Source organism: Grampus griseus, assembly GCF_964374135.1.
Source record: "Grampus griseus genome assembly, chromosome: 9".
Lineage (NCBI taxonomy): Eukaryota > Metazoa > Chordata > Mammalia > Artiodactyla > Delphinidae > Grampus > Grampus griseus.
In genome coordinates, this window is record NC_139003.1 from 27422611 (window position 1) to 27443698 (window position 21088).

At 37.8% G+C, this 21088-nt stretch overlaps 1 protein-coding gene across 1 annotated transcript in view; it reads left to right on the forward strand.

Moving 5' to 3' along the window:
- SLC13A1 (solute carrier family 13 member 1) overlaps positions 1 to 21088 on the forward strand; it is a gene marked incomplete at both ends in the record, with an annotated part of 74191 nt that overhangs the window by 11952 nt on the left and 41151 nt on the right. Inside the window, 5 exons of the mRNA XM_082662026.1 lie at positions 7554 to 7682; positions 9522 to 9658; positions 12036 to 12223; positions 12833 to 12890; positions 12969 to 13017. Of these exons, the coding sequence (XP_082518152.1) occupies positions 7554 to 7682; positions 9522 to 9658; positions 12036 to 12223; positions 12833 to 12890; positions 12969 to 13017 (561 nt within the window). The remainder of the gene's footprint in view (positions 1 to 7553; positions 7683 to 9521; positions 9659 to 12035; positions 12224 to 12832; positions 12891 to 12968; positions 13018 to 21088) is intronic.

Here is a 21088-nt window from a genome sequence, read left to right on the forward strand (position 1 = left end):
AGAGATTATATTCAAAGTAATAATGGTTAAAATTTTCAGAATTAAAAAAGATATGAATCCTCAGATAGAATATGCATTTCTAAGTACAAAATAATTTAATTAAATATTAGTCCATGTTTAGACACATCATAAATGAAACTTCAAACCACCGAAGATAAGGAGAAAATTTTAAAGCTACCAAACAGTAAAGAGAACAAAAATTATACAAAAGGATGATAATTAGATTAATTTCTCATTTTTTTCAACAATAATGAAGATGTCTAGTACAGATTTACATGACCCTTATGGGGAAAACTTCAAAATATTATAGAAGGAATTTAATGAATACCTAAATGAATGAAAGTGTTCATAGATGGGAATACTTTAGGGCCATTTCTTGTTTTATAAATTCTGTGTAATTTCAATAAAAATCTAAAATTCAAAATGTAAAAGCCTAAAACTATCAAGGCAAGTTTGAGAAAAATGTAAGATAAGGGACTTGAGGTACAGATTGTAAAACTTATTGAAAAGCTATAGTAGTTAAAAGAGTTTAGTAATTCTGCAAGAGTTGATGTTTGAAAGGCGGTCGGGGGAGTAGGTGATTGAGGGACAAAACAAGGAGTCCATAAACACATGTGCCTGCATTTGTAGCAATTTGGCACAGGAAATAATATAGCAACACAAATTAGATGGACCAAAGATGGACCATCTAATAAAAAAAGCCAGGGCATTTAGGCTATACATTTAGAAAAAAGGCATCAGATTCGTCTACAAATAAATGTAGGCCCTACACTTGAAAACAGCCTTTTTAAGTTTTAGAAAAAAATATGGGAATGTAATAGAACATAGAAAGAATTTCTCATACAAGGTAGTAAAAGCACAGAATATAACAGAAAGGATTTTAAAATAACTGCATTAAAATTAAAATCCTCTTATCAACCAGAAATAGAATAAAACCAATTTCATAGATGAGTCAGAGAGTAAGACAAATATTTGCAAATATATACTTATAAAGAAATATTATTAAGAATCTAAAAATAACTCCACAAATTCATGATAAAAAGAAATAAACAACTGAACAGAAAGATGGAGAGACTATAAATAAGGTAATTTTCAGGAGAGAAACAATTATGTTCAATAACCATGAAAAAATACTTCAGTGGTATTCAAGCAAATGCAAATTAAGAAGAACTTTCCATACCATCAGATTGTCCAATAAATAAATTAGTCCAGTATGCCAATGGTTGGTGAAACGGAACATTCTCACATTGTTGGTGCTAATACCGTATAAACTGATACAACCATCTTGCATACTTTCCACTCAGAAACTTCGATAACTGCTTTTATACACTAGCTTAGAAAATCTCTTTCCTATATTCACTTTGGAACTAAGTACAAAGATGTTCGTAGCCCGTAAACAGCCATCAGTAGAAAAACGGACATATGAATTCTAATGTATTTATAAAAAGAAATGCTCTATCCATTTAAAACAAATTAACAATAGGCCTTCATGTATCAACATGAATGCACTTGAAATAGATAAAACATTGAGTGAAAAAGCAAGTTGAAAAATCACATATACAGAGAATCTTATTTAATCTCAAAACCACATGATGTTTATTAATGCATTAAAGGCTACATGTAGTAAAATCACAAAAGCATGGATAGAAAGGACACACATTCTAGACAGTGGTTGACTTTCAGGATTTCAGAGAAGGAAGTGGAGTGGTGTATATAAATCTTGAATGTTTTGTTTATTTTTTAAAAATTCAAGCAAATGTGGCAAAATATTTAAAAATATGTGTACGAATGTGTTTATTATATAATTTTCCATATGTTCTTAATATTTCATAATTTAAAAAATGCTTTTAAAACATATACTGCTAGAAGGCTTCTTATGCTTCATTTTTTCAAAAATATCAAGGACCAGGAATCTCTTTTTTTAAATTTTTATTAGAGTATAATTGATTACAATGTTGTGTTAGTTTCTGCTGTACAGCAAAGTGAATCAGTTATACACACACATATATCCACTCTTTTTTAGATTCTTTTCCCATTTAGGTCATTAGAGAGTACTGATCAGAGTTCCCTGTGCTACACAGTAGGAGGTCCTTATTAGTTATCTATTTTATATATAGTAATGTGTATATGTCAATCAGGAACAGGAATTTCTTGCCCATATTGGTTGGTAATCATCTGCACGTAATCTCTCTGGTAGTTTGAGAGAATCTTCTTTTAACAGGAAAGGTGGAGATGGCCCATAAATGAGCCAGAAAGGCACAGCGTACACACACAGACCAGGAAAACACAGTCAAGTGACATTACACCTCACACTATCGAATGGAATTTACAATATCTGTATTCTGCATAGCTGCCTCTGCCTGGTGGATGTGGTTTGCTGAACTTCTCGGTGTAACTTTTGGAAGTGTATAGGTTGTTTTTAACAGAAAATCGGTGTTTTTATTTTTGGGGAAGTCCTCTGGACTTTTCCCCCTTTGTTTCATATAGTATTTTGAGAAGAGATCATGACTTAAAAAATATTTCTGTAAGATCAGTCTTACTCATAATTTTGAATCTTTTTTCCTTCCTATATTTTCCTTCACAATAAACAAAATGAAAGTAGACGTTACTTGTGTTGCTCTCACTCAGTTCAAGAATTTATAATACTAAAATGTTTTGCTATCTGTGGAACAGAATTTGATTCAAGTTTTTACTTGTTATGGTTGCAAGGTTAATTTTAATAAAGACAACAGAGGTACTCACGATTTTCACTAGACTTGAGAGGGACTGAGAGGAAAATGATTCACCCACAGTCTAACTTACTTGACAATTGGTCTTTTACTGTTGTATCAGTGTTTGCTGATGGTGGTAGTACTGGTGATTGTGGTGTATAATGGTCGTTACAGTGGTGTCCTTCTGTTTTAGGAGTAGGGGGCTTGATAAGAAGGTGGAGAAAGAGAGGGAAGAGAAAAAAATTAAAGAGACAAAGATGGTAGAGCTAGAGATAATGGGTCACTCTAAGAATTCCAGTGATATAATGAAGCAATTTTTTCCTCTATCTCAGAGATGGTTCTACAAACATTCAGAATGGTTCAAACATTCAGAATGACTTTTGAGTTGTGAGCACTGAGATAACTCCTGAGCTTTCTTCTTCATCAGAAGAACGTGTTCACGCAAAATCATTCACCCTCATTTTAGTTTTGTTGAATATGATGTAAATAACAAATGAAATGTTTTTCTCTATCTTTTGTCTCTTTCTTTTTCTTAACAAAAACATCCACAGATCTTTGATTTTTTTAAAAAAATCCTATATATATTTAATATAAGATTCTTAAAATACTTGACTTTGTGCCTGGATTAACCTTGTGTTGTTGAAGGCCTAAAGTGCTAATAGGAAAGAACACTTTCCTGTCCAGGACTCCAAGCCTGACCAAGAAAGATCACATAATGGAAAACAGGAATTTGAGGAAGGAGGTAGTCCTAGGATAGATCCATCAATAGGATGACTGCATAATTTGTCAGCCAAAGAGGGACACTTTGGAGAATGAAAGTGATTGCTAATCAAAAGGGATACCTGCCCAACAGGTGTAAACCAGCACTACGCCATGAAAACTGACACAGATGGCCATCCTACCCATTCAGAGGGGGATACATCTGTTTTCCTCCTTTTCTAGACTTCGAGCTTCCTTAAGATACGGGAAAAAGAGGCATTTCTTACACATTGTGGGAATGTAGCTATCAGGGACAACAGATATAGTGCCTTAGCCAGATGCAGCTGTAATCTCCTGGGACACATAGGCAGAAATATGAAATGTATGTAAGTGTTTGTGGGAAGCTCCATAGACAAGATGTAAATATGAACCTCACATTGAAGAATGGCCAAGTTTTCACAATAGATTATGAGTCTAGGGATTCAGCTTGAGCAAAAAGACACTTACTGGAAGCACGTTTCTGGTTTGCAAGTTGGACCCAGGGATAATGATAAAAGGGAAGGTCCGAAAGGTTACTTCCTCGAACGAGGTAGTAACCCAGGGCTTCTCAAACTGTAACTTATGTAAGAATCACCTGGGGAACCTTAAAATGGTGATCCTGATTCAGAACGCCTGGGGAAGAGCTTGAGATGCTTGCATTGTTCACAAGCTCCCAGATCATGTTGATGCTGCTGGTCCATGGACCACACAGCTGGTAGGCAGAGAAATCCAAATGAGCGATCCAAGTGTTGATTCTCACTTGGTGATTTGCAAGGAAGAGCAGGTAGGCAGCATTTTTATTACCAGAGATTTTACTCAAATGCTGTTTAAGGCCAAGCAGGTAAGAGAGTGCGTGAGATGGTGCAGAGGTACTGTGCAGAACTGAAAAGCACAAGTCAGTCTCTAAAGGGGAATTTCGGAGTCCTCAAGTCTGGAGAATTATTGACCTGGAAGAATATGATTCCAGTGTTACCAAATTCCTTCGTTTTTCAAGAGAAGCCAGAAATCTGGATTTTAAATCTAATATGAAATCTGCTTGTTTGTAAATCTTGACTCAAATTAAATGCACACACACACACACATACCATTGTAAGTCAAGTAAACTGTATTTTTTGCTAGATTTGGCCATCAGTTCGCAACTGCTTTGTCTACATAGTTAAACTAGGTCAGAGGGTCCAAGAAGCCAAGGTATGGTCACATGCAGGTAGAAGCCGTCACATAAGAGTATCTGGGGGCTTCCCTAGTGGCACAGTGGTTGAGAGTCTGCCTGCCGATGCAGGGGACAGGGGTTCGTGCCCTGGTCCGGGAAGATCCCACATGCCGCGGAGTGGCTAGGCCCGTGAGCTATGGCCGCTGAGCCTGTGCGTCCGGAGCCTGTGCTCCACAACGGGAGAGGCCACAACAGTGAGAGGCCCGCGTACCGCAAAAAAAAAAAGAGTATCTGGGGGCTCACTAGTATGACTGCCTGATTGAATGTTATGGATTAGAGTTTAGAAGGGTGTATGATGAGGAGCAGGGATCAGAACCCAAATATGAAGAAGGAATATAGATAAGACTCTTTAGAATTATTTCAGGAAGTACTGGGGTGAGGTTTTTTTGTTTTTTGGTTTTTTTTTTGGCTGCGTTGGGTCTTCGTTGCTGCACGCGGGCTTTCTCTAGTTGTGGCGAGCAGGGCCTACTCTTCGTTGCAGTGTGCAGGCTTCTCATTGCGGTGGCTTCTCTTGTTGAGGAGCACGGGCTCTAGAGCGCAGGCTCAGTAGTTGTGGTGCACGGGCTTAGTTGCTCTGCGGCATGTGGGATCTTCCCGGACCAGGTCTCGAACCCGTGTCCCCTGCATTGGTAGGTGGATTCCTAACCACTGCGCCACCAGGGAAGCCCTGGAGTGAGTCTTATAGTTAGAGTGAAGGTGGCCTTGAATGCAAGAAGAGGATTTTGGATTCTTTTCAATAAACAACTGAAAAATCACTGACTTGATCATTTTAAATCAGGGCTGGGCCAGTTAAAACATGAAAGTCATCTACACAAGCAAATAATACTTGAAATTTTGCTTTTTATTTTGTCCCCAAAGTTGCCCCATCTGAGCAGACTATGAGTGTCTAGCTGAAGTAGACCCATGTGGAAGTGAAATTTCAACACTATGGCAGGGGTTATGTGTGGTGAACAGAATTCACTGGTACCATATTCTATTTATTTTTCTGATGTTTTTGCAGTCCCTTATAGATTGGTGCGCCAGACACTTGTCAGGGTAGCTAGTCCCTTAATCCAGCCTCATGAAAGGGAATGACGAAAACGAAGCAGATTTTTTGAAAGATCACCTCATTCTGGAACAGCCTTGCCTGCAGTGGAGGAAGTAGAATGGAAGCAGAAGGTCAGGTTTTAGAGGTAAAATGACAGGGGGGTGGATAGGACCAAGAGACTGGTTGGTTGTGATTAAAAAGCAAGATAATAAAAAGGTCCATTTTATCTTTGAAATCTAGGTTCTTGTAAGTATGATAGAAAACATAGGGTCATAATGAAGAGCTTTGGGGTTATCCATGTGTTCTAACTAAGAGAAAAAGCAGGCCTGGTCATTCTCTACACTGGCATTTTATTTTATTTTTTAATTAATTAATTAGTTAATATTTTTGGCTACCTTGGGTCTTTGTTGCTGCACACGGGCTCTCTCTAGTTGCCGGGAGTGGGGGCTACTCTTTGTTGCGGAGCACGGGCTCTAGGTGCATGGGCTTCAGTATTTGTAGCACACGGGCTCAGTAGTTGTGGCACATAGGCTTAGTTGCTCCGTGGCATGTGGGATCTTCTCGGACCAGGGCTCGAACCCATGTCCCCTGCATTAGCAGGCGGATTCTTAACCACTGCGCCACCAGGGAAGCCCTACACTGGCATTTTATATTAAGCTCATATTCACAGATTCTCTCCAGAGCAAGTCAGGAAGATTTAGTCAAAGCTCAGCTTTGTTTCACTGTTTTTCATTGTTTGTCAAGATTATAGAGGCAGACTTTGTGTAATATTGTCAACATCAAAACACCTTTAGTCTTTCTCCTTGAAAAAGCACAACAAAGACATGACACAATCATGGCTTATTAAGAATTTCTTAGAAACCCACTGAAAGTACAGGATTTCTGGATGAGTAAATACCAGGCCCAGAGGACTCACCCTGAGGTAGGTGAATCAGAGGGCAGCAGAGCTAGAAATGTTATTGTCCTGGGAAAGCCTTAAATAAAAGACCTCGTTAAACTCAGACAGCAGTTTTTGTAAATTTGTAAATTTTTCAAACACAGCCCAGAATTTGCAGAGATTAAGCAGTGTGAGAGCAAAACAAAGCCTATAAGAGATGCTAACCTTTACTGATCACTTAGTACATCCTGGGTGATTTCATATCAAAATTATTTATATAAGCCAAACACAATGACAAATTCCAACCATTCCTTAACAATGCCCTAAAACAGAAACCCACAGTTTTATACCTAGCAAAGCAAAACATTCTATTAAGAGTCTCCATCCTGTTGAGTCCCCCTGTGTCTTCCCAGGAGCTCAGCTGTCTTTCTAAAAAGCAAAGCAGAGGCTCTTCACCTCCAGGTCTGTGTCACTTAGGAGCAAATTCAGTCTTATCCATGCATGTAACAGGGCACTGTCCTTCTTTCCCTGTAAAAAGGTACACCAATACTTTTCTTCTAGGTTGATTTCCTTTTTTAGTAGAGGGAGAGGAAGGTCAGTGTGCATGGTTCCCACCCAACCAAGAAATGCAGTGAAAAGGCAGGGAGTACATTTCACAGGCCAAATGAAGGTGAGGGCAAACAACTATATACGCTGACATGAACACAGAAAACTGACTGCATGCTGTTGTCTGTTTTGAAGAAAATGTGAAGGAAACATAACAAATAAGGATGTTTTTATGTCATTGGTTTTTCATGTGTATTAAATTTTGACTCTTGGAACCCCTCAGAAATAACCATTTTGCTGCCCAACTCAAAGGGCCAGGGACCTTCAGAGTTTCTTCATAACTTTCTCTGTGACTCGACTCTATCCAGCAAATGTAATTGTGGTTTGAATGCTAATTTCCCAGCCTCATTATTTCACCTGGCATTTTGCCTTTGTTCTGTCCAGGAAGCAGAATGTGCCTACATCCTGTTTGTCGTTGCCACGTTTTGGCTGACAGAAGCTTTGCCTCTGTCGGTAACAGCTTTGCTGCCTGCCTTAATGCTCCCTATGTTTGGGATCATGCCTTCCAAGAAGGTAAGTTCTCCTGCGAATGTTTGACATAATTAGATTCCCTACTTCATGCTGCTACTTCCAATGAGAAAGCTGTACTTAAAAGGATCAATAATCCTGTTGATAAGGCTTCCACATAAGTCCTCCAAACTTCCAGCTGTTTCTTGCCTCTAGAATTCTGCATGTGTGTCCACCTTCAGGTGGACAAAAACAAAACACAGACTGTGGCTTCTTGAGTCATGTGTGCCAGTAGGAGAAATGTGTGTCCAATCTTCCCAGGCTGACATCCATGCCCGGTGCCTACCTCCCAGGAAAAGGGCCAATTCTTTCACGTCCTGCATCAGCTTTTTCTAGTCAACAGAATTCGGTCTCACACAGTGTTGGAAAAGCAATTTTTGTTTCTGATGAAGAAAAAGCTTCCCTGTTTTCTTTTCCAGAAACCTGCCATTTCAGAAGATAAGGCCAAATTAACTTTCACATGTATTTCCATTTTGTTCTTGCTGAGAGTTTATTCATGCTGAGAGGTGTTTCTTACCTTTATACAATCTAAGGGTACCCATCTGAAGAAAATGGATTCAGTTTCCCATTAAAAGCATGAAATGCATTGAAACCAGAATATCTATCTCCATGTAGCTTTCAGCCACCCAGCACACAACTGCCTAAACCACAGCTGAAACATTCTCAGGCAAGATGTCATGTTCAAGATGCCAGGCCATGCAATTTATCACCTTTGGATTTCTATCTTCTGCCTGGGCCCAGTACTGCTTTCATGAGGCTCATCTGTCCTGTAACGTGGGTGGAGACTTCTGTTTTTTAACTAACCCATAATACCCATGATACAGTTCTCTTCGCCTTTCCGCGGGAGAAGATTTTACCACAGCCTTGTGATTCAATTTAAGCCAAGCATTTCGTAAAGTCAGGTCTCTTGAATATCAGTACCATGAGGTATTTTTAAATAAGGTTTCTATGATTAGATAAGTTTGAAAAATATGTAGTATAGGGTATCCCACACTTTGAGAGTGATAGTATACACCAGTGTTTAAAGGTTTTGAGAAGGCCTACAAGAAAGAAAATTCTAGAATCATAGAAAACTCTTTTTTAAACTTATTTGACCACAAACTTTTTTTTTTTTTTGGTATGCGGGCCTCTCACTGTTGTGGCCTCTCCCATTGCGGAGCACAGGCTCCGGACGCGCAGGCTCAGCGGCCATGGCTCTCGGGCCCAGCCGCTCCGCGGCATGTGGGATCTTCCCAGACCGGGGCACGAACCCGTGTCCCCTGCATCGGCAGGCGGACTCCCAACCACTGCGCCACCAGGGAAGCCCAGAAACTTTTTTTTTAAAGAAAAATATTATGTACCTTTCAGAGCATTCTTTGGTAAGTCCTGCTGCAAGTGGTTGCCCAAGTATCTGTATACTCTACTAGTCTCCACTCAAGATACAAGAGTGACTGCAGTTTTGGTATAATGGTGGTGATAAAGATATTGGCACGCCAAAACTTGACTTGAGATTTTCCCAGATCATAGTCATGGCCGTTCTGCCATAGGAGTACAAACTAATTAACCCCAGTTTACAGATGGAGAAATTAAGGCATAGAAGGCACCTCCCTGATGTTGCTCAGCTCTTTAAAAACTTAGTATATGGGTACCCTTTTTCTTTTCTATATACTTTTTTCATAGCACTACTGTTTCTGGGTAAGGATGTGGAACTTATTTAAATTTGTATTCAAACACATCTACATTTCTTTCAACAAAATAGAAAGATCATGTAGTTGAAGGTCAAAGTTAAGTGCAGTGAAACAATGTCTTTCTGGTGCAATGTTTTCCCCCCACCAATGTAAATAATGGGTTTAACTGTAATTTCAGGTGGCATCTGCTTATTTCAAAGATTTTCACCTACTGCTAACTGGAGTCATCTGTTTAGCAACATCAATAGAAAAATGGAATCTGCACAAAAGGATTGCTCTGAGAATGGTGATGATGGTGGGTGTGAACCCAGCATGGTAAGTAAGTACTGTGTTTACCGTTCCAGGTTTACATTCCAAACAGACCATTTTTGTGCAGAGCAAATAAACAGATAAGTAATGCATATCCAGACAATCATTTGTATGGCAGTGTAAGTCATGACTTTATTTTTCTCTGCAAATATGAAAGTGATATAAAAGGTACTTGAGGGGCTTCCCTGGTGGCACAGTGGTTGAGAGTCCGCCTGCCGATGCAGGGGACACGGGTTCGTGCCCCGGTCTGGGAGGATCCCACATGCCGCGGAGCGGCTGGGCCCCGTGAGCCATGGCCACTGAGCCTGCGGGTCTGGAGCCTGTGCTTCGCAACGGGAGAGGCCACAACAGTGAGAGGCCCGCATAACGCAAAAAGAAAAAAAAAAAAAAGGTACTTGAGTTGGAGGAGGAAAAGAAAGAAAACTTTCCCACTGCAGGTCTAACTACAGGGAGGTTGGAATAAGTGCACACAACTCGTTCACCTTTTATGCACTGTAGGAGTCAGAGCTGAGAGAAGCCTTGAACCTCAACAGACAAGACTGACAGACATCAGAGTAGATTTCAGTGCTAGCTTGTTTATTTGGCTGATTACACATTCAAGTCTCTTTCAAGAGTATCCTTGATCATCAGGGAGGATGTTAAGAACCAAAGACATTGCTGACAAAATACAAATATGTGCAGAAAAATTCTAAGGTGAACATTTCTCTTTTTAAATGAACTGTTCCAAAGTGAAGCAATTAAGAAGGTTCATTTATAGAATGTGAAATCACTCATTAGACTGATTTTCCCCACTAAAATAAATGCTTTTTTCCATTAAATTAACTGGCTGTTTTGGTTTTAATTCTAGCTCTTGTTAAGAACATAGATGGGAGCTAAAACAAAAAAATTCCAGTGTCATAATCATTTACTTAATGGCATTATGCTTTAAAGCCTTAGGTGGTTCTTCCCTTCTCATCTTTCTTTAAAACATAGGAAAATTGTATTGAATTATGTTGCATAATTCGTTCCAGGGTATAACCACATCTGTGTTTATCATTTATGGAGCAAACTATTTTGTTAAATAGAAAAAAAATTCAATAACTCAGATCAGACACATTTTTTAAAATATCTGTTACTTAAAAATTTTACGACATGTATTAAGGGTATTTCACTCTTACAATGAAATGGTGTTCCATGCCTCTTAAAGTGCTGTAGAAATGTGTCTCTTTTCCTTGGCCACCTGCTCACTGGCCCCAGGGGGTGAGGTCATGCACTGCACAGTGAGGCAAGGGTCCTGTCCATTATACCACTAAGCGGTTTTTCAATTTAAGGCATTTTTACCACGCAGAAGTTTTATCAGTTCCCACCCTTTGTGTATTGAAAGATTTCTTGTTTTGCCAGTGCCTGAAGTTAAAATTGTTTCTTTTTTTTTTTATTAAGAATCACTTCTTGTTTAAACAGTTTTCTTAAAAGTTTTCTTTTACACATAGAAAATATCCACCTTATCTGTAGTTGGAATTTATAGTGTGGAATTTTCTTATAGATCTATTTCAAAAGAGACTCAGAGAATTTCATAAATGGCTCTATATGGAAAGATGTGCTTCTGAATGATTTTCTTGGACCTCCTACTCAAGAGATCATGTTTTTTCCCAATTGTGATTTTGAAAGCTTATAGACATGGTTTAAAATCCTATTAGGTATGTTATTTTTTAAGGGAGAAGAATTACTCTATTTGTAAGAGGAGACAGTGTAATACATCCAGTCTTGACAACAGGCAGGGATGTCAGATTCAGGACAGCATGAATAATTGAATCTACAGAAAATTCTGAAACCTCATTTTAGCTAGTGATTTTACCCATTTCCTCCACCCACCATATATTGAACCAGAGTAGTTAACAAGTAAAAAGCAGATTTATAAATATTAACCTCCCTCCTTGCCCTTGTGCCTCCTTGGCACATATACTAATAATCAGAGATACGACCCAAACATAAAAGAAAGGATAAGGGATCTTAAATGCAAATGCTGACTGCACCTTATCTTACTAGTATTTGAAGATGTGTCATCTGTAAAGGGCATTCAAATATTGGTGTAATATTATAAGCTGTTACACCATCTACCAACTTGCAGTTTGATTATAAGTTTTATCATTTTTCTGGTTTCAGAGAGAAGATTCTTATGGTTTTCAGGGAGACAAACCTCGTAAGAAATCTGCCCTTACATGTGCCATTTTGATTTCTACCCGGCTATAGCTCTCCTCAGAGTTCCTCATCTGGGAGGAATCTTAACCTTCTATGTTTTGAAAAAATTAATTCACAACTCATGAACAACATCCTTTACAGTTAAGTGATATGGAGCTGGTGAAGCTAGAGAGCACACTTCATAATAAAGGCCCTTTCATTTCAGGCTGACCTTGGGGTTCATGAGCAGTACCGCCTTCTTATCTATGTGGCTTAGCAACACCTCTACTACTGCCATGGTGATGCCCATCATGGAGGCTGTGGCCCAGCAGATCATCAGTGCTGAAGCAGAGGTTGAGGCTACTCAGATGACTTATATCAGTGGATCAACCAACTATGGACTGGAAACAGATGGTATCACATGTTGATTTGGCCACAGTGGGGTCTAGTCATTTGGGCAATAGAAAAAGCTCAAGAATTCTGAGTTATATTTTGAACTAATTGTCCATACATGCATGATGGGAATTTAACCTTCTTCTTTCTCTATTTTCCAGTATTTATACAAGGGAATTACATTTACCCAAATATTTTACTTTCAGTTAATGGCTGAATTTACATTCTCTGGCAAAAGGGAAAGAATAAGTATGACTTTTCTATCCTCCAGCCAGTCTATTAGAACTTTCTCTGTCTTTCATGCCTTTATCAGTAGACCTCCAGGTTACTCTTTTATACTGAAATGACTTTCCTGCATAATATTGGGACCGTTTAATTCTTATATTCTATTTGGAAACAGCATCACATTTTACCTTGGTTATTTCTGGTCTGATAAACTGCTCTGATGCAGTGAAAAAAAATGTTGGGAGGATATTGGTGTTCGTAAAATACTTTATTATGATGACTGTTACGTCAGTACAAGGTGAATTTGTTTATTTTCAGTTTCTAATAATGCTTCCATCTTCACACATACACACACTGATAACCCTTCATTTAAATTATTATTTTTTTCTATTTAATGTTTTGCAGAAAATGTTAATGGACATGAAACAAGTGAGAGAAAAGAGAAAACAAAACCAGTTCCAGGGTAAGGAATATTATTTTGATTAGGATTTTCTGAATTACATTTTAATAAAATTATAAACTGGGTCAATTTCTTTTTCAGATACAGTAATGATGCAGGGAAAATTTCAAGCAAGATGGAGCTGGAAAAGGTACATTAAATTTGATTCTCTCTGAATAATTATACATAAAATTATATTAGATTTGCAGTTAGATACGTATGCATTTTAAAACCTGTTACTTGCTTCCTTGTCTATAAATTACTTTACTTGCTTACATCAAAGCATGTTGTAATGGTTTGATAAGCCTTCATGGATGGACTGAAATCAACATCCTGATAGGAAACATTTTAGGCTCTGAAAATCAGCCTCATTTTCTCCTTTTACCAGGTTCATGGTGATGGCAGTTAGCATATGTAGTTTAAAGAAATATAATGCTAGTCTCAGAATATTGTTTCATTTTCTTATTAAAATCTTGCTGCCTTTTTATTAGGCTCATCCTATTTCTCCCAGGGTATGAACTTAGAGCAACTCCTATTCATGTAATTACAATCCAGTTATCTTTAGTGTCTTCCTTACCACTAAATTCAATGCAGAATTCATGAGCTGCTACTGTCAAACACAGATGGAGGAGTTGTTGTAGCTATTCTGCCTATTAAAGGAAGGAAAGAGACTTTTGTAAACTATCCCATAGAATTCATTTCCCCAGAATAAATCAATGTAAAAATACTATACTAGGTTGTATTGGGAGCAATATATCTTGAGACCATTGAAAAATAATCCTGCATAGAAATAGTCCAACGGTAACCATGGCATTAGAAATATGAGAGTGGGGCATATGTTCCTTCCTCAGGCTATAATGCATTAGCATGCAACTCAATAGGAAAAAAAAAACTTTCTTGTTATTTACAGAAATCTTCAAGGAAAGAGCGAATTTTATGTAAAGAGAAAATTAATACAAAGATAAGTTTTAAACCACTAGCTACAGGGTGTATTAAGGGTTTTTAAGATGAGAATTGAATACATATTTATGAAAACATTATCATCTTTAGGGAGAGAAGTAATTCTTTTAAAACATAGAAAATGAACAGTATGCCCGCTGTATTACAGAAGAATGCATTATAAATAGTCTTTAAAAACTGCTGGATATACTTGCACTCGGTAACTTTCTCGTGGTCATCTTTACAAACCCAGTTTTCTGGTGTGATGCCTAAATTTGGCTTCCAATGATTTGACATCCAACACTGTCCTAGGCATTGTAGGAAGGTCTGTTGATGACCTACTCCTTACCATAAGCAGCTCAGAGTCTAATGGGGAAGATGGACTTAAAAAAAAATGCGTGACATAGGGCTTCCCTGGTGGCGCAGGGGTTGAGAGTCCGCCTGCTGATGCAGGGGACACAGGTTCGTGCCCCGGTCTGGGAAGCTCCCACATGCCGCGGAGCGGCTGGGCCCGTGAGCCATGGCCGCTGAGCCTGCGCGTCCGGAGCCTGTGCTCCCGAGGCCACAACAGTGAGAGGCCCGCATACAGCAAAAAAAAAAAAAAAAAAAGCGTGACATAAATACCACAGCAAAGGTGCACACAGAGGCCAGATCTCCCAGAAGCTGGAGCAACTAGCTCAATCTAGGAATATTGCCAGAGGGAATGTGAGGTAAAGGAATTTGAGTCTGGAGCAAGATGTCGTGTGCAATCAGGGAAGTGCAAACTCCATGAGCGCAGGGACTGTGTCCACTTGTTTCAGCATATAATCCCCTAGCACATTCCATTGTTTGACAGAGAGTAAGTATTCAATAGATATTTATCTTGACTAATTAACGAAGGAGAGAAAAAGGAAGAGGTAACATAATCAGAGAATAAGATGAATTCAAAGACCCCAAAATGTCGAGAGCAGGGCTTTTTTTGGGAAACATCTCCAGTGCAGGTGCCAGGAATGAGCTGTGGAAAGTGAAATGTTTGGATAGGTTGGACCAGGTTAAAAATTGCTGTTCATGCCATGCAAAAGAGTTTAGTTCATCTTAAGGGAAATACAGAGCTTTGAAGCCAGGAGGCAGCATGTTAAATTCTGCCCTTTGAGAAGCTTACTGTGGCAACAATGTGAAAGGCAGAGGGTATGGACCTAATTGAATTTTTGATTTATCTGACTTTGTGGATGAGAGAGGGAAAAGTATAGAAGATGCCTCTGCTACAGTAAGCTAGGTAAAGGCAGATGGTGATGCCACAGACTGAGATGGGAAACACTGAGGGGAAATAAGTTTTCAACGGGGAGAAGTAAGGTAATTTGGGTATTTTTAGACAGTAAAGATTAAGATCTGAGTTTGGAAGAGAAGACCTTTGAACAATGATTCTATGGTCTTTCTAGAACTTTATATATACAAATTTAGCTTGGTGTAAAAGAAAAATTAAGGGATCACTTTTTGCTCTGTAATAGTGCTATTTATAAGAGATCACCTGGAAGTATTTTTTACATACTGTACATTTAAGATATGTTTTGATTTTTAGCAGTTACACATCTCTTCTCAGATATAAACATATTGTATAGTTTGTGTTATAATTATAATTAATTGCACCTGTTCTTTGCTAGATTTAAACTAGATAATTTAAGATTAACTGATTATGTGGAAGAATCTATGTCTACTAAATCTAGCTATAAAATGGAAGGGATATTTATATTCATAATGTTTTAGTCTTCTGTTTTTTACATGAAGTTGGTGGGACATTTTATTGAATTAAAATAAATCCTGTGTGGTTTGGCTTTGAATGTGAACTACAAGTCAAAAATGATCCAAATATTACTCCTTTTGAGAGGGGATGGTTTAAAATAAATTTCAAAGAAGAGAAAAAAAATGAAAGTCATAGATTTTTTTGGTAATTTGCACCATTTTGCCATGTTTTTACACATCTGAATCATCAACGTGTTGATTTGATATACTCACATATTGCAAAATGATCTCCGCCATAGCTTTATTTAACACCTCCATCACATTACATAATTACCATTCCTTTATTGCAGTGTTAACATTTAAGATCTACTCTCTTAGCAACTTCCAGCTATGTATATAGTATTACTAATTATAATAATCATGCTGTACATTAGATCCCCAGAACTTATGCATCCTAAAACTAGCAGCTTGCACCCTTTGACCATCATCTCCCCATTTGCCCACCCCCAGCCCCTGGTAACCACCACTCTACTCTCTGTTTTATGAGTTTGGCTTTTATGCATTCCACATATAAATGATACCATGCAGTATCTGTCTTTCTCTGTCTGATTTATTTCACTTAGCATAATGCTATTATAATGATAGCCATTCTAACGGGTGTGAGATGATAACTCATTATACTTTTGATCTGCATTTCCCTGATGATTAGTGGTGTTGAGCACCTTTTCGTGTACCTGTTGACCATTTGGATGTCTTCTTTGTGAAAATGTCTATTCAGCTCCTCTGCCCATTTTTCAATTGGCTTGTCTGGGGATTTTTGTTTGGTTGGTTGGTTGGATGTTTTTGCTAGTGAGTTGTATGGGTTCTTTATATACTTTATCAGTCCTAAAATTATTATTAATAGAACTGCAAAGTTTTGGTAAAGATGATAACGATGATAATTTGATGATAATTTTCCCACTGCTGCTGCTGCAGCAGCTGATGGTGATGATTATATGCTGGTTTTGAAGCTGATGGATATTCAGCAGTTCCTCAGATTCCAGGAACTGATTAAGAAGCACTCCTATCTAAGAGTCATATTCCTAAGCTGCATACTTAAAAAAGAGATGTCTTCCATGACTCACCAAGTTCCCTTTTCACTATAGGCAATGGCCCACCCATTAGCAGAACTCCCTACTCATGCCCAGAATAAAAATGGTGGGTAGGTACTTAGACCTAACTGACCATAAATTCTATATTACTCCAAAAGTAGCTGAAATATTTTTAGAGAAGAAAAGGAACAAGAAGAAAGGAAGACCCCAAAATGACACTGACATACATGAGGGAATAGATTTGTCAGGTTCCAATGGAGCAATTGGGAGACCAATCATCACTCATATTATTTCCATAAGAAATGAGTTCCAGGTTTCCAAAAATCAATTTTTACATACCAAGAGAAGAATCAAGTTGCTATATATTTTCCTTCTTTCAAGCACTAGTATTAATCAAAGAGATACCTCAGATTTTTACACTAGCTCAATTTCTAAACCTCCAGACATCTTTGAATGAAAGGAACTGAAAAATCAGTACACTTTTAATGAAAGGCCTAAAATAATTGTTTTCCATTCATCTTATATAATTTCTTGTTCCCCAAAGGGAAAAATTCAAAGGAAAATTTCCTTGAACAAATTGAATTTTGCTTTTAATTACATGTTGTTTAGTTTGGGGGTGAAATTCTTATTATTCAAAATCAAATTCCGTAAGAGGGCACTCTTTAATATTCTCCAAAAATTCTAAGAACCATATAACAGTAATTAGCATGGGTCATAATGTCAGGGACTAGGGGCATTAGTGCTGCCGAGTAAGGAGATATCAGTTCTAGACTATCTGGTCCCTAGATCAAATGTAGAAAAGGAATTTTAGATTAGATCAAGTAGGTGCTACAAACAAAAGTTCTTCTTGATTACTCTTGCCTTCTCTTAGACCGCGTGAAATTCGGCAGCAAAGCCAATTGTTAATGCCTCTCGGACCTCACTTGAGACAACTCACGGGTCTCCTTTACTCATCCTGCCAAACCCTGCGGTTTATAGAGAAGTGAGCAGAAAGAGAGAGAGAGGGAGAATGATTGAGAGAGAGAGCCTATTACACACCCTTTAGGAATCACAGCAGCATCAAAAAGACAAGAGATAACAAGTGTTGTTGAAGGTGTCGAGAAAAGGGAGCCCCCTGTTCATTGTCGGTGGGAATGTAAAGTGGTGCAACCACTATGGAAAGCAGTATGAAGGTTCCTCAAAATATTAAAAATAGGACCACCATAGGACCCAGCAATCCCACTACAGGGTATATATTCAAAGGAAATGAAAACAGGATATTGAAGAGATATCTGCACTCCCATGTTCATTGCAGTAGCCGAGATATGGAAAAAACGTAAGTGAATGAATGGATCAAGAAGATGTGGTATGTATAGGCCATGGAATATTATTTAGCCATGGCAAAAAAGGAAATTCTGCCATTTGCAATGACATGGATGAAACCTGAGTGCACTATGCTAAGTAAAATAAGCCAGACAGAGAAAGACAAATACTGCATCGCTTCATTTATATATGGAAATCTTTTTTTTTTTTAAAATAAAACTCATAGAAACAAAGAGTAGAAAAATGGTTGCCAGGGGCTGGGGCAGGGTGGTGGGTAGGTAAATAGGGAGAGGTTGGTAATAGAGTATAAGCATTTGGCTATAAGATAAAGTCAGAGGACCTAATGTAAAACATGGGGACTAGAGTTGATAATACTGTTGTATGGTTGAGATTGGCTAGGGGACTGATACTTGAATGTCTCACCAAAACAAAAAGAAAAAAAAAAGAAAAAGGAAAGAAAGAAAAAGAAAGAAAGAAAGAGAAACATGAGGTGATGGATGTGTTGATGGGCTGGATGGGGGTAATCTTTTCATAATGTATATGTGGATCAGATCACAATGATGTACACTTTAAATATCTTACAATTTTATTTTTTAATTATACCTCAATAAAGTTGAAAAGGATCATGGGATATTTAAAGTGTACATCATGGTGATTTGATGAAGTATTCATGGTGAAATGGTTTCCCCCATCTGGTTGATTGGCACATTGATCACCTCACATATTTATCCTTTTTTCTTTTCTTTTTTGTTTTTTGGTGAGAACATTTGAGTTCTACTCTCTTGGCAAATTTCAATTGTCGAGTGCAGTGTTGTCAACTCCAGTCACCATGTTTTGCGATGGCTCTTAACTCCTTACTCATCTTATAGCTGAAAGTTTGTACCCTTTACTTGGTCCTTTTTTAACCTGGCAGTTTTCTGTGCCTCTGGGAATACAAGATGAAGTTGAACTTTCAAAAGAAATTGTAACTATTCTACTCACTAATCCAATTTATGAGAACTCATTCCATTCAACTGAGAATTTGGAAGCCTCATTATCAATGGTATTAAATCAGAACAAAGGATGATATTTCTGACGTACACTGGGGATCCAATATGCCCCACAAAGAGGCTTCACTAAAGTGAAGGTAAATGCCTGGGTGTCAGCAAACAGGTCACACCCGATCCACGTGAAATTCTGCCAGGTGCATCTTCCGAAAGAAGAGAGAAGTGGGTGGCAACCGTTGGTGAGGTAAATTCACTTCTGAGTAAATAATTTATTTTAATATTCATTAAAAAAAGAGAGGGGGGCTTCCCTGGTGGCGCAGTGGTTGAGAGTCCGCCTGCCGATGCAGGGGACGCGGGTTCGTGCCCCGGTCCGGGAAGATCCCACATGCCGCGGAGCGGCTGGGCCCGTGAGCCATGGCCGCTGAGCCTGCGCTTCCGGAGCCTGTGCTCCGCAATGGGAGAGGCCACAACAGTGAGAGGCCCGCGTACCGCAAAAAAAAAAAAAAAAAAGAGGAATCGTAGCAGCAACCTGTGAACACAACCTCACTCAGATTTTAATATTTATTGTAGTCAAAGCCCTAGCTGGGCTCCACTGGTTTACTTAGCTAGGGTTCCACAAAACATTTTGTTATTAAAGAAATAACTGACTACTGATGATACCTCTTCTTCCATGTATCTTTCATTTTTGAATCACAAAAATGTGGTTCTTCACATTTCATGTTGTTAAAATATTATCTAGCAAATAACATGAGCTTAGCCATGTTGGAAGCATCTGTACTTTCCTCTAACTGTACAATAAACCTCCCATACCATAAAATTTATTCTAATACTGTACTTTGTTTCCTAAAATCTTCAACAATATTTTTCTCTTCATATTCCAATGATATTTCCTAACAAAGGAATACATTTATTTTGTCCCCAAATTGTTTTTCATATATCTTGATTATGAAATATTTTAATATATACATATTTAAAGAATGTAACACAAATTTAAAAGAATATAACGAATAAAATGGTATTTACCAACACCCCAGCTTAAGAAATAGAACATAACAATTTCTAGAAATCTCCATGAGCTCTTCTCTGATTCCATCTCCTTTCTTCAGACCATCATATCCATCCCCTTATCAATATAGCCACAGTCCAGAATTTCATGTTAATAATTTTCTTATTTTCTTTTCAGTATTACGACTTATATTAGTTACTTCTTCATCTCAACAAAGACCAAAAATAGCAATAGTTTTAATAAGATAGATATAGGCTGGTATGGTGGCTCCACAATCATGATGACCTTGACTCTTTCTATTCTTGCTCTGCCATCCTCAGCACTTGATGGCTACCTCATGGTTCAAGATGGCTGCCTCATCTCCCTCTATCCATTCTCTGTTCCAGCTAGCAGGAAACAGAAAGGAGAAAGTAGAAGGCATATACATATACTTAGTAATTATTCTATTACTTTCCTGGATTCAGAATTATTCATATTTTCTATTTCTCCTTGAGTTTTAGTTATATTTTTCTAGGAATTTATGCATTCCATTTCAAATTTAGTAGCATGTTGTTTATAATATTCACTTATTACCTCTTTAATTTCTACAGTATTTTTAGTTATGTATCTTTTAGTTACTAATATTTTTACTTATGCTTTTAAACATTTTTGAAATAATTCTTCCAAAAGTATGTTGATTTTATGTCTTATAAGTCTCATCAAAGAACCAGCTTTTGGCTCTTTTGATCCTATTTCATGTTCTACTTTATCAGTTTCTTCTCTTTATTACTTCGTTCTGTCTATTTAATCTTTGCATTTAGTTTCTGTTCATTTACTTTTAAAAGTATACATTTGCATTACTTTTTTTGAGCTTTTCTTCTCTTCCAAAGTAAGAATTTGAGGGGACAAATTTTCTTCCATTTCTTCCACTTTAGCTGTATTCCATATTTTTTAGTTCTTTGTGTTTTTTGCTTTCCATTACGCTAGAGTCTTTGATCCATGAGCTGCTTAGACATGTGTTTTAAGTTTTGAAATAAATGAGTCTTTTGTAGCTACTTTTTGTTTTGTTTTTTTATTTCTAACATAAATTTACTGTGGTCAGAAACTGGTCTGTATGACATCAGTTCTTTTAAACTTGTTGAGGCAGATTTGTGGACTAGCATGTAGCCAATTGTGATAAATACTTCCTTGTGCTAAAAA